General features: G+C 41.8%; 3 protein-coding genes across 4 annotated transcripts; 1 reads left to right on the top strand and 2 right to left on the bottom strand.

The window, feature by feature from the left end:
- Positions 1–101: 101 nt before the first annotated feature.
- LOC135942446 (calpain-D-like) lies at positions 102–8990 on the bottom strand. The gene is made up of 13 exons (XM_065488565.1): positions 8680–8990; positions 7033–7255; positions 6638–6916; positions 6027–6194; positions 5713–5973; positions 4222–4677; positions 3492–3767; positions 3109–3222; positions 2717–3018; positions 2198–2395; positions 1783–2144; positions 1248–1572; positions 102–961 (listed from the first exon to the last, which is right to left on the bottom strand). The coding sequence occupies exons 1-13, from the start codon at positions 8817–8819 to the stop codon at positions 781–783; spliced, it is 3285 nt and encodes a 1094-aa protein (XP_065344637.1). The 5' UTR covers positions 8820–8990; the 3' UTR covers positions 102–780.
- Positions 8991–9910: 920 nt separating this feature from the next.
- Positions 9911–17715, top strand: Cbl (E3 ubiquitin-protein ligase CBL). Of its 2 annotated transcripts, XM_065487389.1 has the most exons (10): positions 9911–10105; positions 10328–10680; positions 10741–11009; positions 11339–11485; positions 11788–12057; positions 13299–13518; positions 13576–13716; positions 14274–14360; positions 14502–14632; positions 16148–17715. In XM_065487389.1, the coding sequence occupies exons 2-10, from the start codon at positions 10354–10356 to the stop codon at positions 16656–16658; spliced, it is 2103 nt and encodes a 700-aa protein (XP_065343461.1). In that variant the 5' UTR covers positions 9911–10105; positions 10328–10353; the 3' UTR covers positions 16659–17715. The 2 variants fall into 2 exon arrangements, with proteins under 2 accessions (XP_065343461.1, XP_065343463.1); XM_065487391.1 differs by lacking the exon at positions 14274–14360.
- Positions 17703–25164, bottom strand: Neurl4 (neuralized E3 ubiquitin protein ligase 4). The gene is made up of 19 exons (XM_065487388.1): positions 24936–25164; positions 24615–24833; positions 24257–24556; positions 23797–24196; positions 23474–23576; positions 23153–23420; positions 22822–23102; positions 22647–22771; positions 22496–22593; positions 22294–22444; positions 22088–22238; positions 21906–22035; positions 21549–21854; positions 20907–21287; positions 19956–20114; positions 19708–19890; positions 19427–19649; positions 18767–19076; positions 17703–18089 (listed from the first exon to the last, which is right to left on the bottom strand). Exons 1-19 carry the CDS (start codon positions 25110–25112, stop codon positions 17912–17914), a joined length of 4143 nt encoding a protein of 1380 aa, XP_065343460.1. The 5' UTR covers positions 25113–25164; the 3' UTR covers positions 17703–17911.
- Between the last annotated feature and the right edge of the window lie 549 nt (positions 25165–25713).

Below are 25713 nucleotides of genomic sequence, written 5' to 3' on the forward strand. Positions count from 1 at the left end.
AGAGAAAACATAAAAAGACTGGAATATTGCAATAAAATACCATATTTTTCTAGATAAACACTCTTATTCAAAGGGTTGGCGGAGCAGAAAAGAAGTATCAATTTATATTTGAGAACACGTTTTGATCATTTTTATTTGTGTGTAAAATACATCGACGGTACAATAGGCGCAAAATCGACGAGTACAATAATCAGTAAGTTTGTCCTACAATTGCAAAATCTAGACGTTGGTTGATCAAAAATCGAAATGACCAAAGTGCTCCTTTCGAACCTCGTAGTAAGACACAAGTTTGTCCAAAAATGTTCTTTTCTCGTGGTTTACGCCTAGATTTCTACGATTGGCGCGTGGAAAACAACAGAAATATCACTTGGAAAATGCGCACTTTTGCAGCTACATTCGACTAAGAGGCGCCAAGCCACAAAAGCTGCTCTTCATCTACTCATGACTTCATCAAATGATTTCAATTATAAGTAGAACATAATAATCAACAGAGAATTTCAGACTCAATGATCGTTTGTGCAATCACATTTCTTTGATGGCTGAATGACAAAGTTGTAAAGCCATTATTGAAGTGAGTATTTTGCTGAAGCACCAAACTCTCGTTTCAGATCCACTACGTACTAGAGAGCAAATCATTCAATTATATTAACTGAGCAAATAAATATTAAAAACTGAGAGTATCATTTAATTGATGAATTCATTTAAACCTATTGGTGAACCAAGTTAGGGGAGAGAGGCCAGCTCTGGGAAGGGTCTATCAGTCATTCCGGTTGGGTCAAGTCAGGTGATGAGCCTGGGCGCGTGCAAGCCGTCCACCTTTGAGTCGATCAGGGGCCAGTGATTCGTGTTCGACGGACCCCAGTCGTGGAGCCCAACACTGTTCGCGAGCCGGTGAGTGAGACGGTGCGCAATCGCAAATCCACCGCTTCCTTCCAGTTGTGTCAGCACAATTATAACTTGTCTGTCACAAAATGAAATATTAAGAAAAATTATATAAGTAACATATTAAATTAATTAAATCTAAATTAAAGAAAGGGTGGTCCTGAAGGAACACAAGGTGACAAGCCTAACTCAGGATACGTTATGCACCAAAACGTGAAATTAAAATTACAGATAAAAAAAATAATTCTGTATTAAAAACTCTAGATATTATTTAAAATTAATTATTTGAGCGTCTATGCAGTTCCTGCATGTTATTATTTTGCAATCATTCATAAACTCCAAGAATTTATTTAATATTTAATTACCTGTGCAGTGGAGGCACCGAGTCGACGGTGCGCAACTGTCCACGCGTTGAAACCACGTTGTAGCTCTCCTGGCAGTCGCACTTGACGTTGATCCACTTGTTCTCGTGGCGATTCTCAACCATGACGACCAGCCCAGCCCACCCCTTGGTGAGGTAGTATGCAGTCATCCCCTCGCGCCCTTCGTGCCGCTGGCCTTTGACCAATGTAAGACTAATGATGGCGTCGGCTAGCACATACGACGGCGGAGCAATCTGCTCTACCAGCACGTGCTTCGAGCTGTGTATTGACAAGACGTACTCCGGAAACTGCAATGGGTCCTCAATTCCTACAAACAATTATTTTCAAAATATTAAAAATTAATATAATGGAAATTTGAAAAAATGGTAATTATTAATGGTGGTTATTTTTATGCCCATTTTTTATTGTAATGCAATATCGGGGAAATGTTCCACATATATTTCAATTTAATTTCTATCTTAAAAATTAAAATTTTCGCGAAAAATAAAATAAATTTTACTAGTTTTAATTCGCAAACCTGTGTGCCAGTGATTGAAGGCGAGGCAGGTAACCATGTACTGACTCTGCTCGAGCATTTTGTGACAGCTGACGAAGCCGCGGACCTGGCGTTTGCTGTGCTCAACGAGGCGGCCGATTCCCGGCTGCGCCTGGTTATTTGTGCGGAACATGACGATGCACAGGTCGAGCTGTGAGCGCTGAGACTTTTCAGAGTTGCGTTGGCCTTCTTGGAAAAGTGTGAACTCGACTTCGGTGGGCTCCAAGACGGTCAGCAATACGCAGGACAAGTGCTGCATGGAGGCCAAAGGCGGCAGTGTGCCTTCCAGTCGCGTCTCAGTCCAGTTTTTGTGCACTTTGCAAATGTCGATGCAGTCAAAGTATCTGCAAGAAGGCGCTTTAGACGCTCTTTGCGGAGGAAATCGGGAAGAACTTACTTCAAGACGTCGTCGAAAGAGATCCAGAAGACGCCGTCCGACGCACCCTTGGGCATGAGCATTTCTCGCAGCTGCGGCGTCCAAGTGGAAGACGCGTCTGCCCAGTCTCCCTTCCACGAATAATGGCCCCATGGATTTCGCAGTCGAAGCAGACGCAGACCGTCGACGTAACGCACATCCAGCACTGAATATGCATGTCTGTAGATGCGAAGAAATGGTGTTGCATAAATTGTAATTTAATTTTTTGTGTATTTGATATTCTTTGTGCTTTATAAGTCAAAATGCGCAGCCGAGACATTGCAGTAGCTGTGGTCTTGGATCCATAGTTCGTTTAGTGATATTTATATTCTAAATAATAATAACAAAAATAATAATAATAATGCGAGAGGATCCAAATCAGCGTGCTGTACAGTATGACAACGCGAGATTTAATTTATTAAAAATATCAATTAGAAATGCTTATAGAGATCAATATTAGCCATATCATAGTAATATTTTCTTAGTAATTCAATAATTTACCTAGGACGCAGTCCCTTTCTGTGATATTCGTCCTCGTCCACTTTCATATTTCCTCCTCCGCAAGACGCACCCATTAAAAAGCCAGCGCCCCGCGAACTGAGCAACTGCGCCCAAATAAGGTCTTTGTCAAGCTCTTCTTCGGAAGGCAGTGATGATGGCTGCAAAGGTATGCTCTCGCACGGCGCACCGGTCAGGGTAGCGAGTCCCTCGATTGCGCGACCAGAAACCAATGCCTCGTAGCAGCCGTGGATTTTTGCAACCGCTTTCTCGATCAGTGGCACCCACAGTTGCTTCCTTTTCGCCTAGAATTACAAATTTCCCACGCAAAAATGTTAGAAAGAGGAAAAAACACTGATTTAAATTAATTTTAATGAGACCAAGTTATATAATACCTGTGAATAAACAAGATGGCACTTTTCATCACAGGGAAGAAGATCATCCACCACAATTGTAGTCCATTTTCCGTCTTTGCAAAGCCGCACTTGGTAAGCGCCACGAGAGTTTATCTAAAAGGACGGTAAATGATTTTTTGCTAGCCGACAAGAATGCAAAATTTTTCACAAATCCTTTTAACATAGAACTTTTTGTTATAATAATAAAAAATAGAAAATATTGTGTATGGTACTCTTTTTTTAAATTTAATTAGTGATAAAAAAAACTGCACACATATTCTTAATTCTGATCGAATCCTCGATTTTTTTCGATTGACCTAAATTCTCTTGAAGCTTTTGCTCTTTCCGTACAAAAATTAACCAGGTCAATTGAAATTCTTTACCTCGTGCTGCACCATGATGTTTTCTATGAGCTCCTGCCGTTCGGCAAGCACAGCTAGCGCAGACAAAAGCCAGCAATTGCCGAGAACACCTTGCGAGATGTCAGAGGGCAGAGGGTCTCGAAAAACCACCCACTCCAGAGCATCGTTTGACGCTTTGATCTGGTGAGGCCGCAACCACTGCACAACCACCCCGTCCGATTGTTGCTGCTTGCCTGGTTGGTAGTACAGCGAGTGGTCGTTTGGGGGAAAGGAGTCGTCCACGAAAACGTCACAATTCTGCACGATACGAAATAAAAATTAAATTTAACAGAGGATTTATACTGTGAAACCCCGGAAAAGCATTTTTTATTCATAGTGATGCAGTTAAAAGTCTAAATTTGCCTAGGTAGTACCGCATATTTTTTTAAAGTGGCTTTTCCATGGTGAGGACTTTCCCCTACTTGAAATCTTATTTTATTTCTAAACAAAGAGTTTCTAAAGGGTCACACACCGTTGGGTAGATCTCGACAAGAGGATTTAAAAATAGAAATTTGCCCAGAAAATATGTTACGGGCTCCGTACATTTTTGAGAAATTTTGCAGAATTGTAACAAGGTCCTCTTTTGATTGTTGTGTGCTGTAGAACAAACTTTTAAAACTAAATATTTGATAAAATACTTGTTAATTGTAGCCACCGATTCGAATAATTTTCAATAGTTAACGTGTACCAAACCACTTTTAAACGCACTGACCTCTGCAGGGAACAAATCAATGGTAGAAATGGGGCTGGGCTGTTCCGAAAAGCGCGAGGCTCTTTCCACTAAACGTCCTTCGATGTTCAACGAGGCAGCCGGGGCGCCGCGCGTGTTGCCGCACATCTCGCAGGCCACCGAGTCCGCTTTGTTGGCGTATGTGCACTTGAGACACTGCCACGGCTGCCTCTTTGGCGCCGTGGGGCCGCGCGATGCTCCGTGGCGGGTGGCGTTGCCTCCGCGACGCACCACCTGCTTCTGCTGGTGCCGCTTCGGGTGTTGCTGCTTCGGCACGGCGCCCCTCGGCACGACGCCAGTGTTGTTGGCCGCCGGGCCGGCGGGGCTCTTTGCAGAGTGCGCCTTGCACGCCATGCAGCGCGGCTCGCTCAACGGGTTGCGCAGAGTGCACAGTGGACACGCCCAAAACTCGCCCTTCCTCAAAGTCAAATCTTCGACCTGATATATAATTTTTTAAATTTTATTACGATTGAACGGATTTTTTTCTGCCTCATCAATAAATTGAATGAACGTAATGTATTAAAAATTGATTAAAAATCAATTTCAATGTGGCTTTATGGAGGAGAGTAAATATTTTTAAATATACTGATGTTAACAGCTCTAACTTTAATAAATAAAAATAACCAACTTAAAAGGGAACCCTGCGTTTGCTCTGCTATGACATACAATTATTTTCCTAAAATGTGTTCACTTTTGTGTTATGTTTTTATATATGGACCGCCAGTCGAAAGTTTTCAAGTTAAGACCTGGACAAAGCATTTAGGAAAAACTTAAAAAATCAATTTAAAAATACAATTTTTGTTAAATCATAATGACTTTAGGAATTAAGACTCCCTATTAGTCCCTATGAGGAGTTAAATCGATTGATGGGTATTTATACTCTCCAAAAACCTGTAGATTTTATCATGGATGACTTCAGGCGCATCTAACGTTCAAATATTTTTTAAACTATTTAATGATAATATCCACACATTTTATGACTAATAATATCTTTTTAATTTTTAGTCATCTCAATTCTTGATTTTAAAAATTTACCGTTAGTTATCATTGAAAAAATCTAGTGTTTAAAGTTACAACACAAAAATATTGCGTAACTGTTAAAAAGTTACCTCAAATAATTTATTTCGAAATAAAAGGAACTGTAAGCCATTAACGTTCGTAAAAAACTCAAGATTTAGTGAGAAATTCCAACATTTCAAATCGATCCCAACTGCCTCGTCATGGAGAGTTTGTTTGCATAACAAATTTGATCAAGAATTGATAAATATCGCGCCTTTTTACATTTTGATCATGAAATATCAATAAGATGCCATACTAATATTATTTATGACATTCTGCTAGATCTAAACTTCTCGTAACTTTTTCCGCGCAAAAAATTTGCTTGTTAGAGTGGAACGTACCCAGGTTTCTCTTGTGAGAAAAGTCGGTGACACAAAAAAAATACATATACAATTTTCTAAACTCAAGACTTACCTGAGTGATGCTGCGAAGTTTGGATCCACCACACACGACGCAAGCCATGCTGGAGCCATCGTTCAGGAGCGTGCACTTTTTGCAAGCCCACTTGAGCTCTACGTAATCGTGCTCCGGCGACAAAACATCGGGTAGATCAGGCAGATCATCCATGTGGCCTTCAGGACTCCTCGACTCGGGGCTGCCGACCTTGGCAACTGTGGTAACTCTGGGCTCGGCCACGGAAGGCGGAGACTGCGGCTGGAGACAAACTTCGCACGCCTGACCAATCCCAGTTAGACTCTTTTTCAGGATGAAAGGTGGATTTTTAATACCTGTGAGCTGAGCGAGTTGAAGGCGAAATTGCATTTCTTGCAAGCCCACATCCGACCCACGTAAAACTCGATTGTGTCTGTGGACACGGACACCGGCGCTGCACGACGGAAGGGTCGTTGGAATGTTGAAGCAATGCCTTTCGGTACAGATCCGACCATTGAGAAACGCTTGAAGAAACAAATTACATCAAATAAACCATTTGGTAGCATGAATTTAATCAGAAAATTATTTCCTGTTCGATTAAAATGTAAATAAACGGATAAAGTGAACTAAAATACACTGTTTAAGTCAGATAAACTGCAATCAACAATTTAGATAGCTTGAAAGGCTTGGAAGTGGAAAATTTTGTGAAATCGGAATCAAAGCTGACAACTGATTGACTTAAAAGCAAATACTTTATCACAAAAACATACCACCGACTACCTGGAAAAATGCAAAGCGTCCCTCTGCCAAAGAAAAAATAAATGTCTAAGTTCTGTATAATCGATTATTCCTCGAATCCATTCTTTATGCCTTTCAAAAGAAATTTTTGCTATTCAGAACATTACCCTTTTCATGCCTGCTTTAATCTATTTAAGTGAATGAATAATACATAGAAAACCAAAAATACCTGGTTGAGGTGTTGGGTGGAAATGTCCGAGTGTCCCCAACGCGAGACTGTCACGACGGAGCCCCTCTTGGGCACGGTGGAGGTGCGTGACAGTTCCAAGGGGCCGTCAGGACCCCTCGCTGGGTCCCTTGCTGGGGGCCAGGCTGCGCGCAGGAGTTGTTCGCGCACTGTGGCCCACGACTGCAGCGCGCACGCGCCGCACGCCATCCGATTGGCAGCTCTGCACTCACGGCACGGCTGCCATCCGGACAAGGTGCGCGGCTCGCTCACGCTCCGAACCTGTATGGGGTTTAACAAAAGTGTTTCAGGTAGAAAACTAGGCTTCTATTTGGTTGTGAGAAAAGTTTTTGCGAAAATAAAAAAGTTACTATTGCTATTTGCAAAAAATCTCTTACCTTGCTGCATTTGGCGGGAATTTTTGCGAGATTTGGTAGAGAATTTGAGAGTTTTTTGGTTGGCCTTCGAGGCTTTTGGGTTGGCTCTGGTTCTGATTGCCGGATTATATCGTTGAAGTGCTGGTGCACCTCGAGAGCAGCTTCGAGAAGTCCTTCCTCGTCCTCGGATAGACTTTCTTCAGGCTCTGCTTTACTCGCCAATCTCACATCACTCGCTGTGTTCCTGGAGCGATTAAAGTTGAATGTTTTAAGAGTTAAAATATTAATTTAAATTTTCATCAATGATATTATTGTTTGTTTTTAGTTAAATTTTTACTGCATTAATTGAACGGTAAAAGTCAGTACTAAATTTTCGGACCGTATTAGATTATTAAATAATATATGATAACAATCGTAAGGGTGGGAAAAATGCGATAAATGTGGTTGGTTATCTTACGCGAAAATCGATATGTTGATTGCACAATATTAATTAATCGCACCCCAATTAAAGTGGATTGACACAGGGAAAAATTGAAATTATTTAGAATTGTTCACTTCAACCTGCAGAGAAATTATTAAGATTTCGCTAAATTTATTTTGAAAATTTTGTATTTTTTTAATTTTTTTCGACTGATTTCGATTCCTCTAGTCGTGATTTATCTAACGGTGCGCGAATTATGAGCTTAATTAACCTTCTAGCGAGATAAATCATGATTTTCAATAAGGAGACAGTTTTCGCCAATTGATTAGAATGAAAACTTTGAAGCCAATTTTCTCAAACATTAAAATGACAAATATCTACAGGTAAATTTTTAGAGCATTAATATTTAAAGTAAAGACAAAAAAGTATTTTTGAGTATTTTACAATCTTAAAATTATATAACCGGACAGTTTAGCATTGAAAAAGAAGCCCAACTGTATTAAAAAGAGTGAAATGTCATCTTTAAATTCGCATCTCCCACGGTGGGTTCATTGGAAACACATGAGGCCGATTTTTTATTTTTAGTGCAGGATGTGCGCTATTTCTAGAGTCTACTTTTTTATGTATCTGAATATACACGATAGCAAGTTTTTTCTCCAGAGCGGAGCAAGGATCATAATATTCTAAACAAACCTCAGAGGAAAAGGCAAAAGCAGGCCAGAAAGAGGAATGAGGCAAACAAAGTGCGCATTGAGTTGACCCCTTTTCCCCATTTAATATGTCAAAGAGTTTTCCTCGTACAGCTGATTCCCAGGAATATTTTATCGCGAAGGACTTCTCTGAATTTAATAGCGATGGATTTTTTCTTTCAACGAATTTATCGACAGTAACAAAAATCATTAATTTTGAATCCTAATAAATGACCCAAATGATTCGGTTCAAAATGTTAATTAATTGCTCATAAATAATAAGTTTTATTTTAATCGAGCTAAATTTCAGCACTCAAAAAGTTCAATTCCTTTCAGTGTAAAATTCTTCCATCGCGTTTGAAAAGGCAAAACTGTCAAGGTGTTAAATTAAACAACAACAAAAATCAATTGTCGTCAATGGTCGAAAGCGACGAGAGATGACTGCGTTGCTCCAGGGGGTAAACGCAACCCTATGAGCACAGGGGTGCATGCACGCCCGCCCGCGACCAGTGCAATAATCGGACACGAGCATTACGACAGGCCAGGGTTGGAACGAACCTTTGGGGGCTGCCTGAAGGTTTCGGGGGCGGCCGGAGGAGGCGGCGGTGGCCGCAGCGGGCGCAGAGGGGGCGCTCAGTGGGGTTGATCAGGGCGCAGCGGCCGCAGTGCCACTGCAGAACGGACGCGATCGAGCCCATAGTCGTCGCCCGCCCATTGTCCCTCCACTATCGAATCGTCCTTGCAGTTGTCCCAGCCAGTCCCTGCTCGCAGCACTCAAGTCGGACAGAACCGACGGCTCCCTTGTCCACTTGCGCTCGCTCGCCAGTCGCCAACCAATTGTCAACCACCTCGATCCGTCTCGGTTACGGTTTAAAAAGGAGTTTAAATAACCGGTATCATGAAGGGTTTTGTATTTTAGAAATTAAAATTGTTTCAATTAGAAGACCAGAATTTTTCGTTTCAATTAAATAAGTAATGACGGTTTTGATTATTTCAGATCTGATTTAAATATTATCACCTTCAACCATTTTAAAACCTCATTGTGACATTTTAAATCGGTTTTGGAAGAACTTCACCGATTTTTTCATCAAAACAAGACAAATTTAAATAAACTCAAGGGTCCTAAACCTGCTTTTAAAAGATATCGGTTGTTGACAAAATTATTTTTCAGTTCCATTATGTTTGAAATTTTCATCTTAAAATAACTGTCAGTAATTTAAAGTTCCCCATAGCAACCACACGCGAACTGACAGAGTTGCTCCGGTTATTTGGTTTCCGGTTTTGGGCATAATTCCTTAAACTTTCCAAAATGATTGCTTGACTGTGAATCAACTGGTAAATTATGATAAAGACAATGCCAGAAATATTTAAGAGTAAAAATATAGTGAAAATCTTAAGTAGAATAAGGACTTTAGACTTATGCCTGAGTTTTAAATATCTACCGCGTTTTTTGTAAGTCAGAAGGTACACTAATCGATCGCTAGTAGCGCTAGTGCATGTTTCCAGTTACACATTCAAGTCCCATTCAAAAAGCATTTGATAGAAAAACCTGGGGAAGAGCACCTTTAAAACCGGTCATTTTAATCGATATAAAATTTTATATCCATTTAGGAGTCAGACCTGAGAAAAATACCTTTCAAAATTAAGATTGAAAATTTCAAAAAATTCTAAACCTGAAAGAAAATATTTTCCCGCTACTATTTATCAATGTATTGCAGCGATTAATTTGAGTAAACGTCTAGTGAACCGGTTGTTTTTTACTTCCGGTTGAAACCGCATGGCGCTGCTGGCTCGCGGATGAAGGATTTGTCGTCCATTGATGGCGAGAACTCGGCGGAAGGAGTGAATTCAAATTGTCACAGCAATTAGTATTCGGCCCAGGATGCGAGCGGCGCCGCGCTGCGTGTGATCGGCGGTGATGCCCCCGCGGAGGCCTTCAGTGCCGTAGCTGACGCGGCCCCCGAGTCCATTTTCTCGCACGGACGTAAGGAAAACAAAAGTGGTCATTATCAGGGTGTCTGTGTGTTGCATACACACGCATCACAGAGGAATAATTCGCTTCCTCCCTTGTGTTTTCCCCTCTCATTCGGATTTTTCTGGCGGCCTTAGAGCTTTGCCAGCCCCGTTAGTTGTTCGATCCAAAGAGAGCACGGCCGGGAGAAGCGTCGGACAGCCACCCTGACGTTGGTGCGTCTCGTTGTTGCAGGTTGTGGAGTGCAGATCTAGGCTGAAATGTCATCGTCTTCGGCACCGCCCCCGGGGGCGGGAGGCGCGCGACGCGGCCGAGGTGGTCAGCCCAAGCAGCACATTTCGTCCATCCTCTCAAAGCTGCACGGCGCCTTTTCGGACGCGGTCACGGGGTCAGGGGGGCCACCACACCGACTCGCCACCGACAAACGCACCCTCGACAAGACCTGGAAGCTGATGGACAAGGTGGTCAAGCTGTGTCAGCAGCAGAAGATGAACCTGAAGAACTCGCCACCCTTCATCCTAGACATTCTGCCGGACACGTATCAGAAACTCCGGTTAATCTACTCAAAATACGAAGACAAAATGCACGTAAGGGTCTGCTGAAATCCATTTTTAACCCTTGACTGAACCATTTTTCTGCATTCTAAGGTTCTACACGCCAATGAGCACTTCAGCGTCTTCATATGCAACCTGATGCGGAAGTGCAAGCAGGCTGTGAAGTTATTCAAAGAGGGCAAGGAGAAAATGTTTGACGAGAACAGCCACTACAGGCGCAACCTAACCAAACTGAGTCTCGTCTTCAGCCACATGCTCTCTGAGCTCAAAGCCATCTTCCCCAATGGCCTCTTTGCTGGTGATCAGTTCCGCATTACCAAGTGTGATGCAGCTGATTTTTGGAGAAACAACTTTGGCAATAGGTAATTTTATTTTTAAATTCATAACTCTACACTCCAAACCTAGATTACAGTATGTGTGATAAGATTTGATTTTTAGATTTATTATCAGTCATCGAATGACGTCTTTCTTGATATTATAACCAAATGCAATAAATAATTTTCTGTGGTGAACCACATACCAACGCAAGCACAAAATATTCCTTTAAACAGGGATAAGTTTGAAAAGCGTTGACCGCACCAGTTATCAATTAGCAATTCTTTCCTCTGGCGTTTCCTGTGTGTGATTAGTGTGCACGCACGCACCAGCTGGAGACTGCGGCACTTGACTTTGAATGCTAATCTTGTTTCAGCACGTTGGTACCATGGAAACATTTTCGAGCAACGCTGAATGAGGTGCACCCCATCAGCTCAGGGCTAGAGGCGATGGCGCTCAAATCGACCATCGATCTCACTTGCAATGACCACATTTCAAATTTTGAATTTGATGTGTTCACCAGGTACGATTTCTTTTTGCGGGATTATCAGCTGTTTTATTGAAATAATTACTATGTATAAATTAGTTGATCCTAAAATATAAATTCATTTTTTTAAAGTGTATTATTAATTTTTTATTCAGTTGCAAAAATGCAGCAAAATTTCTATTAAATGTTTTTAACAAGTTCACCAACACGCAAACTATGTAATTATCTGCTTTAATTTTACGCAATTATTTTTAACCGCACCGTTCTACCACATTAAGGAAAACCAGAACCTTGCACAATCTATAAAAGCCTTGTCATAAAATCCCATCCTGTTTCAGGTTATTCCAACCGTGGACGACGCTGCTACGCAACTGGCAAATCCTGGCGGTGACCCACCCTGGCTACGTGGCCTTTCTAACTTATGATGAGGTTAAGGCGCGTCTGCAGAGGTACATCAACAAGCCCGGCAGCTACGTCTTTCGGCTGAGCTGCACTCGACTAGGGCAGTGGGCCATTGGCTACGTCACCGCCGACGGCGACATCCTGCAGACCATTCCACAAAACAAATCACTCTGCCAGGCGCTACTCGACGGCTACAGAGAGGGATTGTAAGAAATATTTGCATTAGTTTTCGGTGTTTTTGGTGCTCAATCTGGTGTTTGCGCTGTTGCTCTGATAACTGATAACGCGTGTCAAAAGTGATAAATCTATCTCTTTTCCTTCATAATAAAGTGGCTGATAGAAGTTTATAAAGTCAATATTTACATTTACACATGCTGTTGAAAATTAATTTGCGAAAATCCTTACTGCTCAATGACAAAGCTATCAATTTGTATGTAATGTTTTTCAATGCATAATAATAATATTTTTTATAGATTTCTAACAATTCATTATTTAATCTACTGTAAACCAAGCTTGTTCAGCCAAGCGCAGTAGAAGCGAGTTTCATTTTTTTTTAAATTTAATTTTAGGCAATTAACTTAGAACTAACTAGTTAGTAAAAATTGACGTTAAATTTCGGTTCGAAAAAAATATGAAAATCCTTTTTACCATTAATTAAACTACTCAAAACATAAGGATTAAGCTAACATTTCCAGGTTGCGTTTAAAAATTTTAAAGAAAATTAGCTTCAAAGTTTCCATTCTAATCAAGCGGTGAGCACTTTCACCCTCTTGGAATTTAGGGATTGTTTCGCCAGTAGGGAAATTTACCACGTAATTCGCACACTGTTGGATAAATCGCGACGACAGGGATCGAAATCAAACGAAAAAATCATTGACAGTTTGTTTAATTTCTCGAGAAATTTGGCAAAATCTGAAAGTTGACTCGTTCCTGATTTCATTATTGAAAATTGCAGAAACAAACCTTGGCTTAACTTGACTCATAAAGCTTGGACTCATAAACAGGGTAGAAAAAAATGCAAAATATATATATTGGAAGCCGGCAAGTTAAAAAAAATCGAGTTAAGCTTTTTGTGTGCTTTTTTCAATTTAGAGGAATTAACAAAAAAATTTGAAACTCAAATCACTGTGTTAAGGAAGCATGAAAATCATGAAATCGGTGACTAGAAATTGTGAGCAAGTTTATTTTTCTATAATATACTTTATTTTCAAATTTAGATTCTCATAAATCGCTCAAAATTTTCTTGGCTGACTGATAGCTTTCCTAGCCTGAATCTCTCATCAGGAAATCATGTGTACACAAAGACCAAATCAGCATAACTGTAACTCTTTTTAGCTAGGATTCGCGCATCAACCCATTTTTCCGTGAATTAAACCGTTGGTCAGCTGCATAAATTCCCCAACTATCAAATCATGAGATTTTTCTTCAACCTGCCAACCATTTTCAGCTACCTGTACCCTGACGGACGCAACGCAAACCCCGACCTATCCTGGGCTGTGCAACCGACCCCTGAGGACCACATAAAGGTGACCCAGGAGCAATATGAGTTGTATTGTGAGATGGGCTCGACGTTCCAATTATGCAAGATCTGCGCGGAGAACGATAAGGATGTGAGGATAGAGCCGTGCGGACACTTGCTTTGCACCCCCTGCCTCACCTGCTGGCAGGTATGTGCCAGGATTCGGAGCGTTTTCGATATATTTGACTAACCGTCGTGATTCCAGGACTCGGAAGGCCAGGGCTGTCCATTTTGCAGGGCAGAGATCAAGGGTACGGAGCAGATCGTGGTGGACCCGTTCGACCCGAAGCGACACAACCGCGCCTCCTCCACAGGCAACCTCGTCGACCTTGATGAAGACGACGAGGTATCCTCAGAATAGACCCATTTGAACCCTCTCCCTCCTGAGCACTTGAGCTTTTTTGCTTGATTGTCGAGGACATGATGAAAGTGAACCAAACAAATTGAGTGGCGCATGACTTGAGATAGAAAGTGGCCTCAGTATTTGTTATGTGATTGTCCAGTGTTCTGCAACCTTCTCTTTCTTTTGCATTATATTTTCATTTATCGGCGTGCAGAAATGAAAGAAAGACCCCCATGTGTACATACATACGAACTCATCAGCAGATATATCAAGGAATGAATGTTCAGTCAACTAAGCATCTTATCTCTTATGATTTATTTCTCAGCTCATTTAGTCGCAAATTATACTCAAGCAGGAAAATAATTTCAAACGCTTTTTCTTTTTTTACACACTACCTGATGCATGTAAATACCAAATAAAAAACGGCTACCTGTCAGCATTTTATGTTTTGTTTCCGCACGAGCTTTCGTTTTTCATTTAAGCTTCCGCCAGCTTTCGCAAATTGTTGAGCACTACTCGAGTTTTTGGGACTAGTTGGTTAAAAGGGAGGGTGATTGCAGGATTTGGAGACGTGGAGTTTGAGTAGTCCCAGCCTGCAAGCGCTAGCCCTCTCACCCAGAACAGAAACACCTTCTACTGATCATAAGGTGAGTGGAAGTAAAAAACCACGCCTTATTAAAATGAAGAAAATCAGTACAAAGGAATAAATTTGATGTTGTGCGTCGTGCACGTCTTTTTAAAATTGATCATTTGAGACTTCTGGGGTACTAACAATTTTTTTCATAAAGAACGAGACGAGTCCACTTCAATCCCCAGTCGAATCACCGACGCACCCAGTGGCCAAACGACCCGTGCCGCCTCCACCTCTACCCCCTCGCCGAAATTCTCCCACTCATGGTGCTGTTAGCCTAATCACAAGGTTAGTACTCGCTGAAACATCTCGAAATCGGATGCATTTATCAGTTTCAACCGCGCGTATTACTCATTTCCTATAGTCACTTGAATTCCGCAATCACTTCCGCTTCGATCTCGTCAAGCCCTACAAATGCAAATGCAAAACACCATTGACATTGCTCAATCAGCATACGTTGAAAACAAATTTGGGTTCAGCCATATGAGGCCGTATCCGCTTTCTGCTAAGACAATTCTTGTTGTGGTTCCTAGTGAAATCCTTTTACGTCCTGAAGAGAGTTGGATCTGATTTTAATTAATTTAATTCTTAGTGCCTAGTATTTATAATAATGTACAAATTTGCTGCTCATAGAACAAAACGAGAAAATTCTAAATTTGCAAAAAATTAATTACAGATCACTTAAATTTTAAAAATAAACAGCAAAAAAGTTGTTGCGTTGTGATTTCATTTAGGCATTTTTATTTGGCCTGTAATCTATATATCTGTTACGAGGGTGAGATTTTAACTGAGGGTCTCAAACCTATGTTAGTAAAATATTACACAACATATCGCTTATTTTTTGTGAACTTTAATTTCTTGGAAATTTTCTTTTGGAATTAATATTAAAATTAAGATGGATTTTTCACTTTCTCTAACTGATGAATTAAGCAGATTTAAGCTGGAGTGTAGTGGTAACGGTTAAACGGGTTTAGAAAATAAGATGAAAATTAATTTTCGTTAAAAAATAATTTAAAAGGTAAAACCAACTGGAAAATAAAAATGCAACCATGGAATTACCAACACTACGTTAAAAATTTGTTTTTTCCCCTGATAGACCAAGATTAACAAGGAAACTATCATAGGATTTTGACTTCGCGGGGAAAACATTTAATTCGTGTAACCTTTCCTCATGTGAACCACGTACAGTGGTGGAAATTTTTCGGTCCTATCATTTTTTGAGCTGTGACAGAAATCAGATGAGTCTGACCCAAGCTGCAAAATTGCCAGCTAATTGACTGTCCAAATATTATTTATGGAATCTGTTGTACACAACTTGTGTTTGAAATAAATTGAATTGAATAATTTTTTTAATGGCAAATAAAGAGGTACATGAGACCTAGGAATCAATTTAATAGAAAGTGAGGAAACCTTATCTTGAGCTGTTTGCAAATTTCCCGGCAACGTCTAAAATTTTGGGACTTTTCCAGAGGTAAAAAAGATCGACCCACCCACCAATCGATTCGTCTTCACAAGTATAGTTTACTTTTAAAATATTGAAATGAAAACAGGTGCCACATATCGATTTTGAATAACTTAATTCCCATAGGGATTTTTAATCTCCGGAGCTTCATGACTCGTGAAGTCCGTAAAATAAAAAATTTCCCCAGGTAATATCTTATATATAGATTATTGAATATTTCACAGATTCAATGGTTTCAGTAAAAACTAAAACCTCGAATCCTAAGAGTTTCCCTGTGAGTCTTCTCAACCTGTGTCCTTTCTTGCAAAGAAATGATCATTATTTTTTTCGACGCTTTGCAGTAATTCGAGCAACGCCCTGTCGCTGCCTCTGGATAACGCAGCGCCGACTCCGGAGCAGCGCGGCGCCAGCGGAAGCATAGAGGAGGCGGCCGCGTCGAAAAAGCCGCCGCCGCCAGCCATCCCAGCAACACCACCGGCGGGCAAGCCGGCCGCCCCCGCACCGATCCCGACGCCGCGGCCGCGCACGCCGCAGCCCAACAACTCTACCTCGGGGGCGCCGTCGGCGGCGGCCCCCGTGCCCCTCTCGCGGCGGGTGCGCTCCTGTTCGAACGAGCATTTGGCGTCTTCGACGGCGGCGGCTGCTGCTGCGGCGGCTGCTGCGTCGCCGAAGAGCAACAACTCGTCCGAGAGCGATTCCTACGAGCACCTGGCCGTGGCCGCCGAGCACGTGAACCAACTCATCTCGGAGGGCTACGCCGAGGAGGCGGTGGTGCGCGCGCTCGGCATTTCCAAGAACGACCTCGCCATGGCCGGCAACATTCTGCACCAATTCGCAACCAAGCACCCTTGAAAACAAATCCGAAGAGCGAGTACAAACTTTTCTCGGCACACAAGCCACTTTCATCTCTCATTATATTAGCGAGCGATCGAATTTCGACCATGTTCTGCACTCATTTTCACAGCCACACAGTGTTGCAATTCATTCTTCATGAGCATTACGATCATTCCAAGACTTGAAACTATTCAATAGGTGATGCCCTTTTGCAATCAATACAATAGCACTCGGGATTATTTAGTATTGCAGGCATGCAAATTTTAAACTTTGATTTGCCGCTGGCGAGATTTGGTATCACAGAAACGATACAACGTAATTTTAGAAAAATCTATATTATTTTAACTAGGATCGACTTTCGAAATACGAGAATCAAATATAATATTAATAATTGAGCTCTATATTTGACGGACGTTTTGGTTGCAACATTTTGTGCACTGTTGTGAGCGATTTTAACGTTGTGTTGCATTTTTATTTATTTGCTTCCTTGGCGTGATCTTTACTTTTATTAACTTATTTTGCGCTTGAGACTTCTGGTCATTTAATTTAATCTCTATTATTATAGATATAGATTTAAAATCTACATCAAACCAATAATCGCTGTGTTAAGTTTAAACGAATGAAAGGCAATCACCAAACTGAAGACCAAGTTAGCCAAGTGGGTTGCGCGTGCGAACGACTTTGAGTTTTGAATACCCTTCGGCTTGTGCGTATTTATACAGTGCCGCTCGGTGCGGCGCAGAGACTAAAAAAAGTGAAGCAAGCCACGGAAATAACTAAGGACGAGGAGAAAAAGCAAATAAAAGTATATTTTGTCTGTCTGCGTGTAAAAGAGAGCCTAAAACTAAAAGTGAACAAGGTTTCAAAAGAGATGCATTTTGAATTGCTGGTAAAAGAAGAAATTTGTTCATTTCTTCCACTAGGGTTATTAGGTATGTAATTATAATTACTGATGCCGCAAATACACTATTAATATAATTGTACTGCGCATAATGAAGATAAAAATATATTTATTCTCTCTATTGATGTCATTTGAGAAAGAAACAGTTAAAAACGATCAAATCAGCTTTGAAAACGTATTTTGTTTTATTTTCTTTCTTGAAGACACCTCTTGTCATAAGCGAAATAAAAAACTCAGTCTCTGATAACAGAAATTGCAAACGAAATAAAACAGTTTTTTGTTCAATCACACATATATATATATATATCACAAAAGCAATAATTAAGTTGTAAATGCAACACGGGCATGACTAGTTGTTTCTAAAAGGCTATCAGACTTGAAGAGGTTGCAGGCGCAGCAGAAGGCTGGTCAGCATCAGGTTGCCCTTTTCCTTGGTGCTCCAGCGCTGGGAGAAATCGCTCCCGCTCACCTGGTATGAGCCTGGCTGAACTAACAATTCGAAGCCGACTTGACTCTTGAACTTGCGATTGCTGCCAAAGTCACAGAATCTACAACATCAAAGGCCTTTCTTAGGATTTCAAAGGCAAAAGTAAATTCTAGACTAAAGCCAGAATAACAATATATGAGATGATTGTAACAAATATATTTCAGGAATTATTAAAAAAAATCAACGTTTGACCAAAGGTGAATATTTACAAAAATACTTCATTGGTTTTTACCTGAAATAACTGCCCGTTTTCTTCAATTTTTTGCAAGCGGTAATAAAAAGGGAACGCTATTTTTTACAGATGAAATTGTTAAAAATAATTTCTTCCATGGAAATTAAATTTTAGCACCCTGTTCTTACACGAGTAGTTGGAGAACTAGGTAACTGGTTAATTTAATTTACTAAAAAGAACGCTCTAGCGTGTTTTAACTGATAATTGCTGATTTTTTCAGGGTTATATTTAAAAAAATAATCTACTGTTATGGTGTTTACAGATGTAAATTGTTCTTTCTGTGATTTTTCAAGTAAAAATTTTTACTGTTGAATTTTTAAGGTAAAAATATTTTTTTAAATACTTTACTGGAACCATCACGTTAATTTTTCAATGGCAAAATTGTGCGAAACCTGTACTGATTTAAAACGCTGCTCAAACGGATCCACTTTGTAAGATTCAGATATGAGTTTTTTTTTAGTTCAAATATTTACGTTTGCATGAGAAAAGTGGAGGTGTATACTCACATCCTGTGCGAGGCGTTATCGGCAGCACACTCGATGTTCGGTGCGAGGGCCAGTGCACGGCCGCCTCCAGGTGGCAATGGAGCCCCCCTGTCCAGGCAACGTCGCAGCCGACTCGCGGACACCTGGACAAAGGCCGTGTGCCAAGTGCCGGTGGTTGCTGCCGCAGAGGGCCGTCGTCGCAATTCGAAGGCGCACCAGCCTCTCGGGGGCCAGAATTCAGGCTGGCCGCCCGGTACTTCGGCCTTGTCTGAGGACAACTCACACAACTCGCAGTAACACACACCTGCGGAACCTTCTGCAAAGAAGCCGTCTGGAAACAAGACACGAATACAATTGATTAATTTGTACAAGAGGTGGGAATTATTATTTAAAAATTTTAAAAAATTCAAAAAGCTTTAGGCCGTCTAATTAAGCACCTTTTAATGCTAAGTTCATTAGAACTCAATTTTGTAAGCCGCGAGATGCTGGTTTTCCCAAATTTCACCCTGATTTTCCGGGAAAACAGCCTCAAATTTTTCTGTTAAAGTTGGTAATTTCTAAAAAAACATTCTAAAAAAATCAAATTGATATGCTTTACAAAAAGTTAAAACATTGCAGACGATACCGAATTTCTACCCCTTTGCGTAGGTAAATTCATATTGGAGGAAAAAATTAAATTACCTGGGAGTCCTAGTTGTCTTTTAAACGCAGTGCATAGCTCTAGATAATCACAAGTGTTCGCGCGGGCCAGCACAATTGACTGCAGGAGCAGGGAATCTTCCGAAATGCTTTGGTCGATGAACCGCAAGCTGGCCAACGAGTCTTCTTTCTCTTCACCTTCATACTCTGCTTTCTCTTTTTCGGGAACTCTAACGCACATAGAGTTGTATTCCAGAATCGTAACCTGATAATTAACATTGAATAAATTCAATCGGTGCTGGAAACGTGGTTATGTTACACACCTGCTCGCACTGTCCGTAGACGTCAATCAAGGGGAAACAGTTCGGCGGAACGTTTTTAGCGAGAACGCCGACATCTCTGTGGTCAAGGAAAAGTCGCATGTTGCCCTTGGCGTCCACCATCAAGCCCAGCACTTGGCCCGCTTGCGGTTCTGCCCCGGAGCCCCACTCACCACACTCGCCGATCTTCAAAGAAAGCAAGAGCCAGGGGTCAACGAGACGCGATCAAAGGCGCACATCTTCTACCTTACCTTGTCGCCGTTAAAAAAGACGCCGTCGGAGGAAATGACCCAGGTTTCTTTGCGAAGCGCCAACGCTGCCACGGGGACACTCAGCGAATCTGGACTTTGGCTGGTGACCCCCAGGGCAACTGAGGATGTCCAACGCGAATTCACCCTGTCCACCCGGAACTAAAATCCGAATTTAGTTTTTAATTGACTGGCGAAAATGGAAGCACGTACTTCGTCCAAAATAGGTGATTCGGAATTTGGCCGAACAATCTGGATATTGTCTGAATAACTTGAATTTTTCGGAAGTGGAATTTTGACCAAAAAAGATTAAATCACCAAACCTTCAGCAGGTCGGTTGTACAGAGCTGTTCTTTTTAGAAGTAATGGATACATTTTTCTCTATTGGTATATTCTATTTCAAGATTTAAGACAAACGACAATGCGTTGGTAGTGCATTTTTCTTAATGGAGATATTGCGCTGCTTAAGAGAGTTTAAAATTTGAGGAAGAGTGATTTTGAGTTCCATCTGAGGATACAAATAAATGTTCAAGTAGCCCTTTCATAAACCAAAATTGTAGTTGCTTCAAGATGCCACGTGCAAGACACGGCATTCCGTAATTGGAAGCCATTTATCACGATTTACAATGACTAAAAATTCAAATATCTTGTGCAAACAAAATAATTGTACGGTCTGATTTTGGTTTAATTCCTGTCGGACAAATTCTGGATCACCTATTTCGGAAAAAGTATATCGCCATGTGAAAACATTACCAAAACCAGTTCCTGAATAATTTCCATAATTTCTGTCCCCACTGAACATATGATTTAATTTTTTTAAACATTTTAAAGGGAGTTTAGAATTACATTTGATCTCCATAGTCTGAAAATTTAATTTGAAGCTTTTAATTTTCAACGTTTTATTAAATGAAATATTGTCTAAACTATTTTTTGAAAGTAAAAAAGAAACCCTACCTGAAATAGAAGGTCAGGGGCGAGTGGATGCGCGCCCACGACAACGCCTTGGTTGTAAGACGCGATTCTCTGAGCTGTGGCGCGCGAGTTGGACAGCTTGATATTCCGGCCATGTCGCTCGTGGAAGGCCAGAGGCGGCGGCACTGATTCCTGCATCTGCCCGTCAAACGGTGGCTGCGGAGCGATGGGCGAGGATAGAGTAGACGACGTGTGCATTCCGCCACCGGACGTCACTTCCAGGGAATCGTGCATCCAATCGGCGGATAAAAAGCGCGAGTCTTCCGGCGCGGCACGGGGCGCCGTTTCAGAGATGCCTGCGCCCTCTCGCACCACCGTCAAACCCTCTGTTCTTCCGAATATGTCGTAAACGGCGTACAACCGCTGCATAATAACAGAAAAAATATTTAACAAAGGAGGTATATCAACCAAATGTATTTTTTCTTCACAGTCTCATTTTAAATGTTAAACAAAACATATAAGAAAGTTGTTTGAAGCTAATTTTTTAAGTAAATATTTTACTAAGATCTTCAAGCAAATTAAATTTGATGTAAACAAAATTTTTGGCATATCTGAAAAGAGGGACTCCCAAATTTGATAATATATTTGGTATATTATTTTTAATCCTTGAAATTATTAACTCACCCTTGGTAAATTTTCGGCCACCTCGCCAAGGTCTTCGCTGTTGATGAGCAGGCGGAGAGAATTTTCAGGCGTCAGGCGAAGGCCGATCCTGTCCCCGGTAACCAGCCACTGCAGGTTTGGACAGAAGAGCTGCTTGCACACCTCGTGATTGTGCCGCACTTGAGATCCCATGATGAACCAGGTATCAGGTGTCAGGTCCGCTAGCCCGTTTGAAACGGACACCACCTCTGCAGTTTCGACATCGAGCGAAGTTACTCCGACGCTCAAACATCCGCTGCTGCTTGGGCTCTCCTCGCTGATCGTTACCTGATTTTAAAAAAGAGAGATCGTGCGTTTTGATTGTGCTATACTATTTACCTCAAAGGTAGAGTCGATTTCTAAAGGTTTAGCGGAAAACACGATGGAGTGTCCCTGTGAGTTTTTGTTCCTTTGTGCGTTTTGATTGTTATTCCGTAAAACCAAGTTTCCGCTGCACTTGCTTGAAAATCTGGTGATTTTAAATAAGTTATAAAGACAAAATGAAATGTATTCATACTGACTGGTGTTTTAATATTGGTGAAGATGAAGTTTTCGTCGGAGAGTGGCAACCAGGGACAATGCTGTCCACACTGTCTTCCAAATCGCCCTCTCTTGGACTTGTGATTGTAACTTGTGAACACTGGCCATAAAGGTCGATCACTCCATAGACGCCTGTAACAAACAGCAATATAAATTTTTTTAAGAAAGCAGAGAGTGAAATTTTTACCTGAGGGCACATTTTGACAAGCAATGCCTTGGTCTTCACCGTTGAGAAAAAAATGAAGGTTGCCGTTCTGGTGGCGAACAACTCCAATCCGGTTACCAGATCGAATGGTGTCCAAATCACATCTATAGCCATTCCGCACTGTGGCACCGTTCTAAAAATTAATATTTAGTCGTTTTCTTTGATTTAAAATAGAATTTCTTACCTGCATTACCGAAGAGCCGCTCAGCATCCAGCTATCATGATCAATGTCAGTCATGGTCGACGGAAATTCCAGCTCTTCAGGCCTTATTCTTGTAACCCCTGACAAATTCTCTATAAGTATCACGAATTTCACGTACAAAAGCGTGACATACCAACTTCAATGGAGCCGCTCCACCGGTCGACCGTATAGTCAATCAAAACTTCAAATAGCTCTCCATCCGCTAAGGGACGATTGGTTACAACAATGGCATCATTAAACTCTCCATAAGCTCTGGGTCTGTAACAGATTAGATAAGAAGCGCTTCTCGAAGAATTAAAAAAAAATACCTTGACGCCGTCAAGCCTGAGTTTGAAATGCTAGCGTTTTTCCCGTGAACGTTGTGAAACCTGAGCGGCCTTGTGGATGGCGGTGGCGGTTCTGAGGGCAGGATTGCGGTTGGCGTCGGGCGCCTGCTGACGACCGACGCCCGCGACGCTTGCCCGTACAAATCGATCACGCCGTACACAGCGTCAGGAACGCCGGTGGCGGCCACACCCTGGTCGGTGCCATTGACGTAAAAGTGAAGGGTGCCATCGGCCAGCCGCATCACCCCAACGCGATCACCAACCTAAAAAGGTTTTTGTAGTCCCGCGAAGGAGTTTTTTTTTTAATTTTTACTGCTAATCGGTCCAAGTTGTGTCCGTAATCGTCGAGAACGGTGGTTCCATTGTGCATGACTCCATTTCCAGTCATCATCCACGTGCCAGACCGCATGTTCGTCATGGTCGACGGAAACTCCAGCTCTTGAGGCCGGTGCGTCGTGACTCCAATCTCAATGGAGCCCGCCCATTTCTTAACCATGTACTCCAAACGAACCTCGAATAGCTCCCCTGTTTGCAGAAATCGGCTGGTCAGAACCACGCCGTTATTGAAGTCCTCGAGGGCACTGCAGAGAGAAGGAACTTTATAAATGAACAGCGTCGGATTCTAGGCACTGACTTCGGTCTGTGCGCTGTGCGGCCGCCGTTGATCACAGCTGCGTTGGAACCGCAACGACGGTGGAACACCAGAGAGTCACAGCTGCTCTCGAATTCCTCCTCCACTAAAATATTACATGAAAAAATTATTTGTTGCTTGGGTACTAAAATTAAATCGATATAAAATCAACTGGTTCTATTGATCGTTTGTTTTAAATATAAGATCTTTCAAGGAAACCCGAAATTAAAAGTGATATTTTTGGCTTCAATAGCTAATGGCGGCTTCAAACACAATGGGCTTTTACAACTGGCGAGTTAAAACCACAATTAAGTTTTTGCACTTACCTTCTTCGAATTGGTTGGCAGCATTTTGTTGCTCCCTTTCCCTGTCCACAATCGTGACCTTCACGGTCATACCATAGAGATCAATGACACCCCAGATGGGTCCTTTCAGGTCGTTGGCCGCCACACCTTGGTCCATACCGTTGATGAAGTAGTGCAGCGAGTTGTTGGGTTTGCGGACGATGCCGATGGTGTCTCCTTCGCGCAGTTCGTCCAAATTAAAGTGGCCGTACTCCCGCCGCGTTCCCTGCCCGTTGGTGAGGATTCCGCAGCCGGACATCATGATTGTGCCGGAACGCAAATTAGTCATGGTGGCTGGAAGGGCCAGAGACTCGGGATTGTGGCTGGTCACCCCCACTTCAATCGAACCAGACCACTTGGCGACTAATTTCTCAATTCGAATCTAAAAATTTAAATTACTACCCCATTGAAACTGTTCTGGATAAACTAAAATGAATTTCACCTCAAATAGTTCATTTGTTAGAAGTGGACGGTGCGTGAGTACTACGCCATTATTAAATTCGTCAAGGGGCCTACGTCGTTCAGCTGTCCGCTGGCCATTGCTCATTTTGATCAAGTGTCCAGACCGAGAGTGGAACCTGAGCCGATCAGGCCTCGGGACAGGTGGAACGGCTGGCTGCGACTGCACTGCGCTCACTTGGACGCATTTGCCGTAGATGTCGATGAGGGCAAAGAGCCGAGATGGTGGAGTGGGTTCGGCCACTCCTTGAGATTCCCCGTTCACCATAAACTCCAGCTCACCCTAAATTAAAGAATTTATTGTAAATAAAATCATCCAAATTGGGAAGAGCTAGAGGTACCTGGAGGTTGAGCAGCACTCCGACAGTGTCTCCTTCTTGGAGGGTGTCAAGGTCTGTGCCATAGAGATCCAATAAAGAGTGGCCGTCTTTTAAAACTGACCCACCGGACATGACATAGGTGTCCTGCGTCAGGTCAGTGGCACTCAGGGGCAGTTCTGCCATCAAGTCAGGATCAAGTGCAGTGGCCCCTATTTCAATGCTGCCACTCCACGTGTTTACCTAACATGATTCCAATTTTAAATATTAAAAACAAAATCCCATGACCAATTCGTCGATTTTAATTAATAGTGCTGCTTCAGGAATTTAACTGTATACACGCACCTTTGAATCGATTCGGACAAGGAAGGGTCGTCCTGGTTCGAGAGGTGTTGCCGAAAACACCAAACCGCAGTTGAAGTCGGCGAGTGAGCGGCGTGCCACCGTGCGGCCTTCGCTCAGCACCACCCGCTGTCCACACCGGGGGTGGAATGTCCCCGCGCACCCCTCAGGGCCGCCCATTCTTCAGATGGAGTGAGGACCCGTCGACATACACACACGAGTTCAGCTTTATTTGTTTACTTCTGTTTTCATTCATGTTGTTGGCCCGATCCGCAGTCTCAGCGCATGTCGCTATCGTCGCCAAAAGGGGAAAATTTCCTCCGCGCGAATTAAACTTTGGGTCGCTCTTAATTCCGAACCTAAAGAAGAAAGAACCTAAAATATTCTCAAAATTAGTGTTAGTGGCGAGTTAAACAATCAAAACTTTAAGAAAAAGGTTATAAGGTGGTTTTGCTTTCTGAAACTCAATTTTAACTTTCGTTTTTTAGCATTTTAAAAATGATTTTTATGCGGGCGCTATTAATATTATATTACTTCAGACAAAATTAGCGAAATCCCTAAATTCGTGAAAGTTTTAAATTGCAAATTATAAAATAATTTAAAATGAGTTAAGGTTGATTTATTAAATTATTTTCCAAGCTGCGACTTGCATGATTTTTTAATATTTTTAAACGGCTTAAAAGTGCATGATTCGTGCAGCTCATTTGATCAACAAGCAACAACTGGAATAAGTTCAACAAAAAACAGGAGACCATCTAAAATTTACAGCTCCTAAATTATT

The sequence above is a fragment of the Cloeon dipterum genome, chromosome 4, assembly GCF_949628265.1.
Source record: "Cloeon dipterum chromosome 4, ieCloDipt1.1, whole genome shotgun sequence".
In the NCBI taxonomy this organism is placed as follows: Eukaryota; Metazoa; Arthropoda; class Insecta; order Ephemeroptera; family Baetidae; genus Cloeon; species Cloeon dipterum.

Bases quoted from the DNA above. Each gene is read 5' to 3' on its own strand.
- Neurl4 (XM_065487388.1), bottom strand. From the start codon at position 25,112: ATGGGCGGCCCTGAGGGGTGCGCGGGGACATTCCACCCCCGGTGTGGA. The intron at 24,197-24,256 runs GTGAAATTCATT...TTAAATTTTTAG, and splicing joins TAACAAATGAACTATTTGAG to ATTCGAATTGAGAAATTAGT. The intron at 21,288-21,548 runs GTGAGTTAATAA...GTTATTATGCAG, and splicing joins TGGCCGAAAATTTACCAAGG to CGGTTGTACGCCGTTTACGA.
- LOC135942446 (XM_065488565.1), bottom strand. From the start codon at position 8,819: ATGGGCTCGATCGCGTCCGTTCTGCAGTGGCACTGCGGCCGCTGCGCC. The intron at 3,768-4,221 runs GTCAGTGCGTTT...CGTATCGTGCAG, and splicing joins TTGATTTGTTCCCTGCAGAG to AATTGTGACGTTTTCGTGGA. The intron at 2,145-2,197 runs GTAAGTTCTTCC...GCCTTCTTGCAG, and splicing joins TCTTTCGACGACGTCTTGAA to ATACTTTGACTGCATCGACA.
- Cbl (XM_065487389.1), top strand. From the start codon at position 10,354: ATGTCATCGTCTTCGGCACCGCCCCCGGGGGCGGGAGGCGCGCGACGC. The intron at 12,058-13,298 runs GTAAGAAATATT...AACCATTTTCAG, and splicing joins GACGGCTACAGAGAGGGATT to CTACCTGTACCCTGACGGAC. The intron at 14,633-16,147 runs GTTAGTACTCGC...GACGCTTTGCAG, and splicing joins GCTGTTAGCCTAATCACAAG to TAATTCGAGCAACGCCCTGT.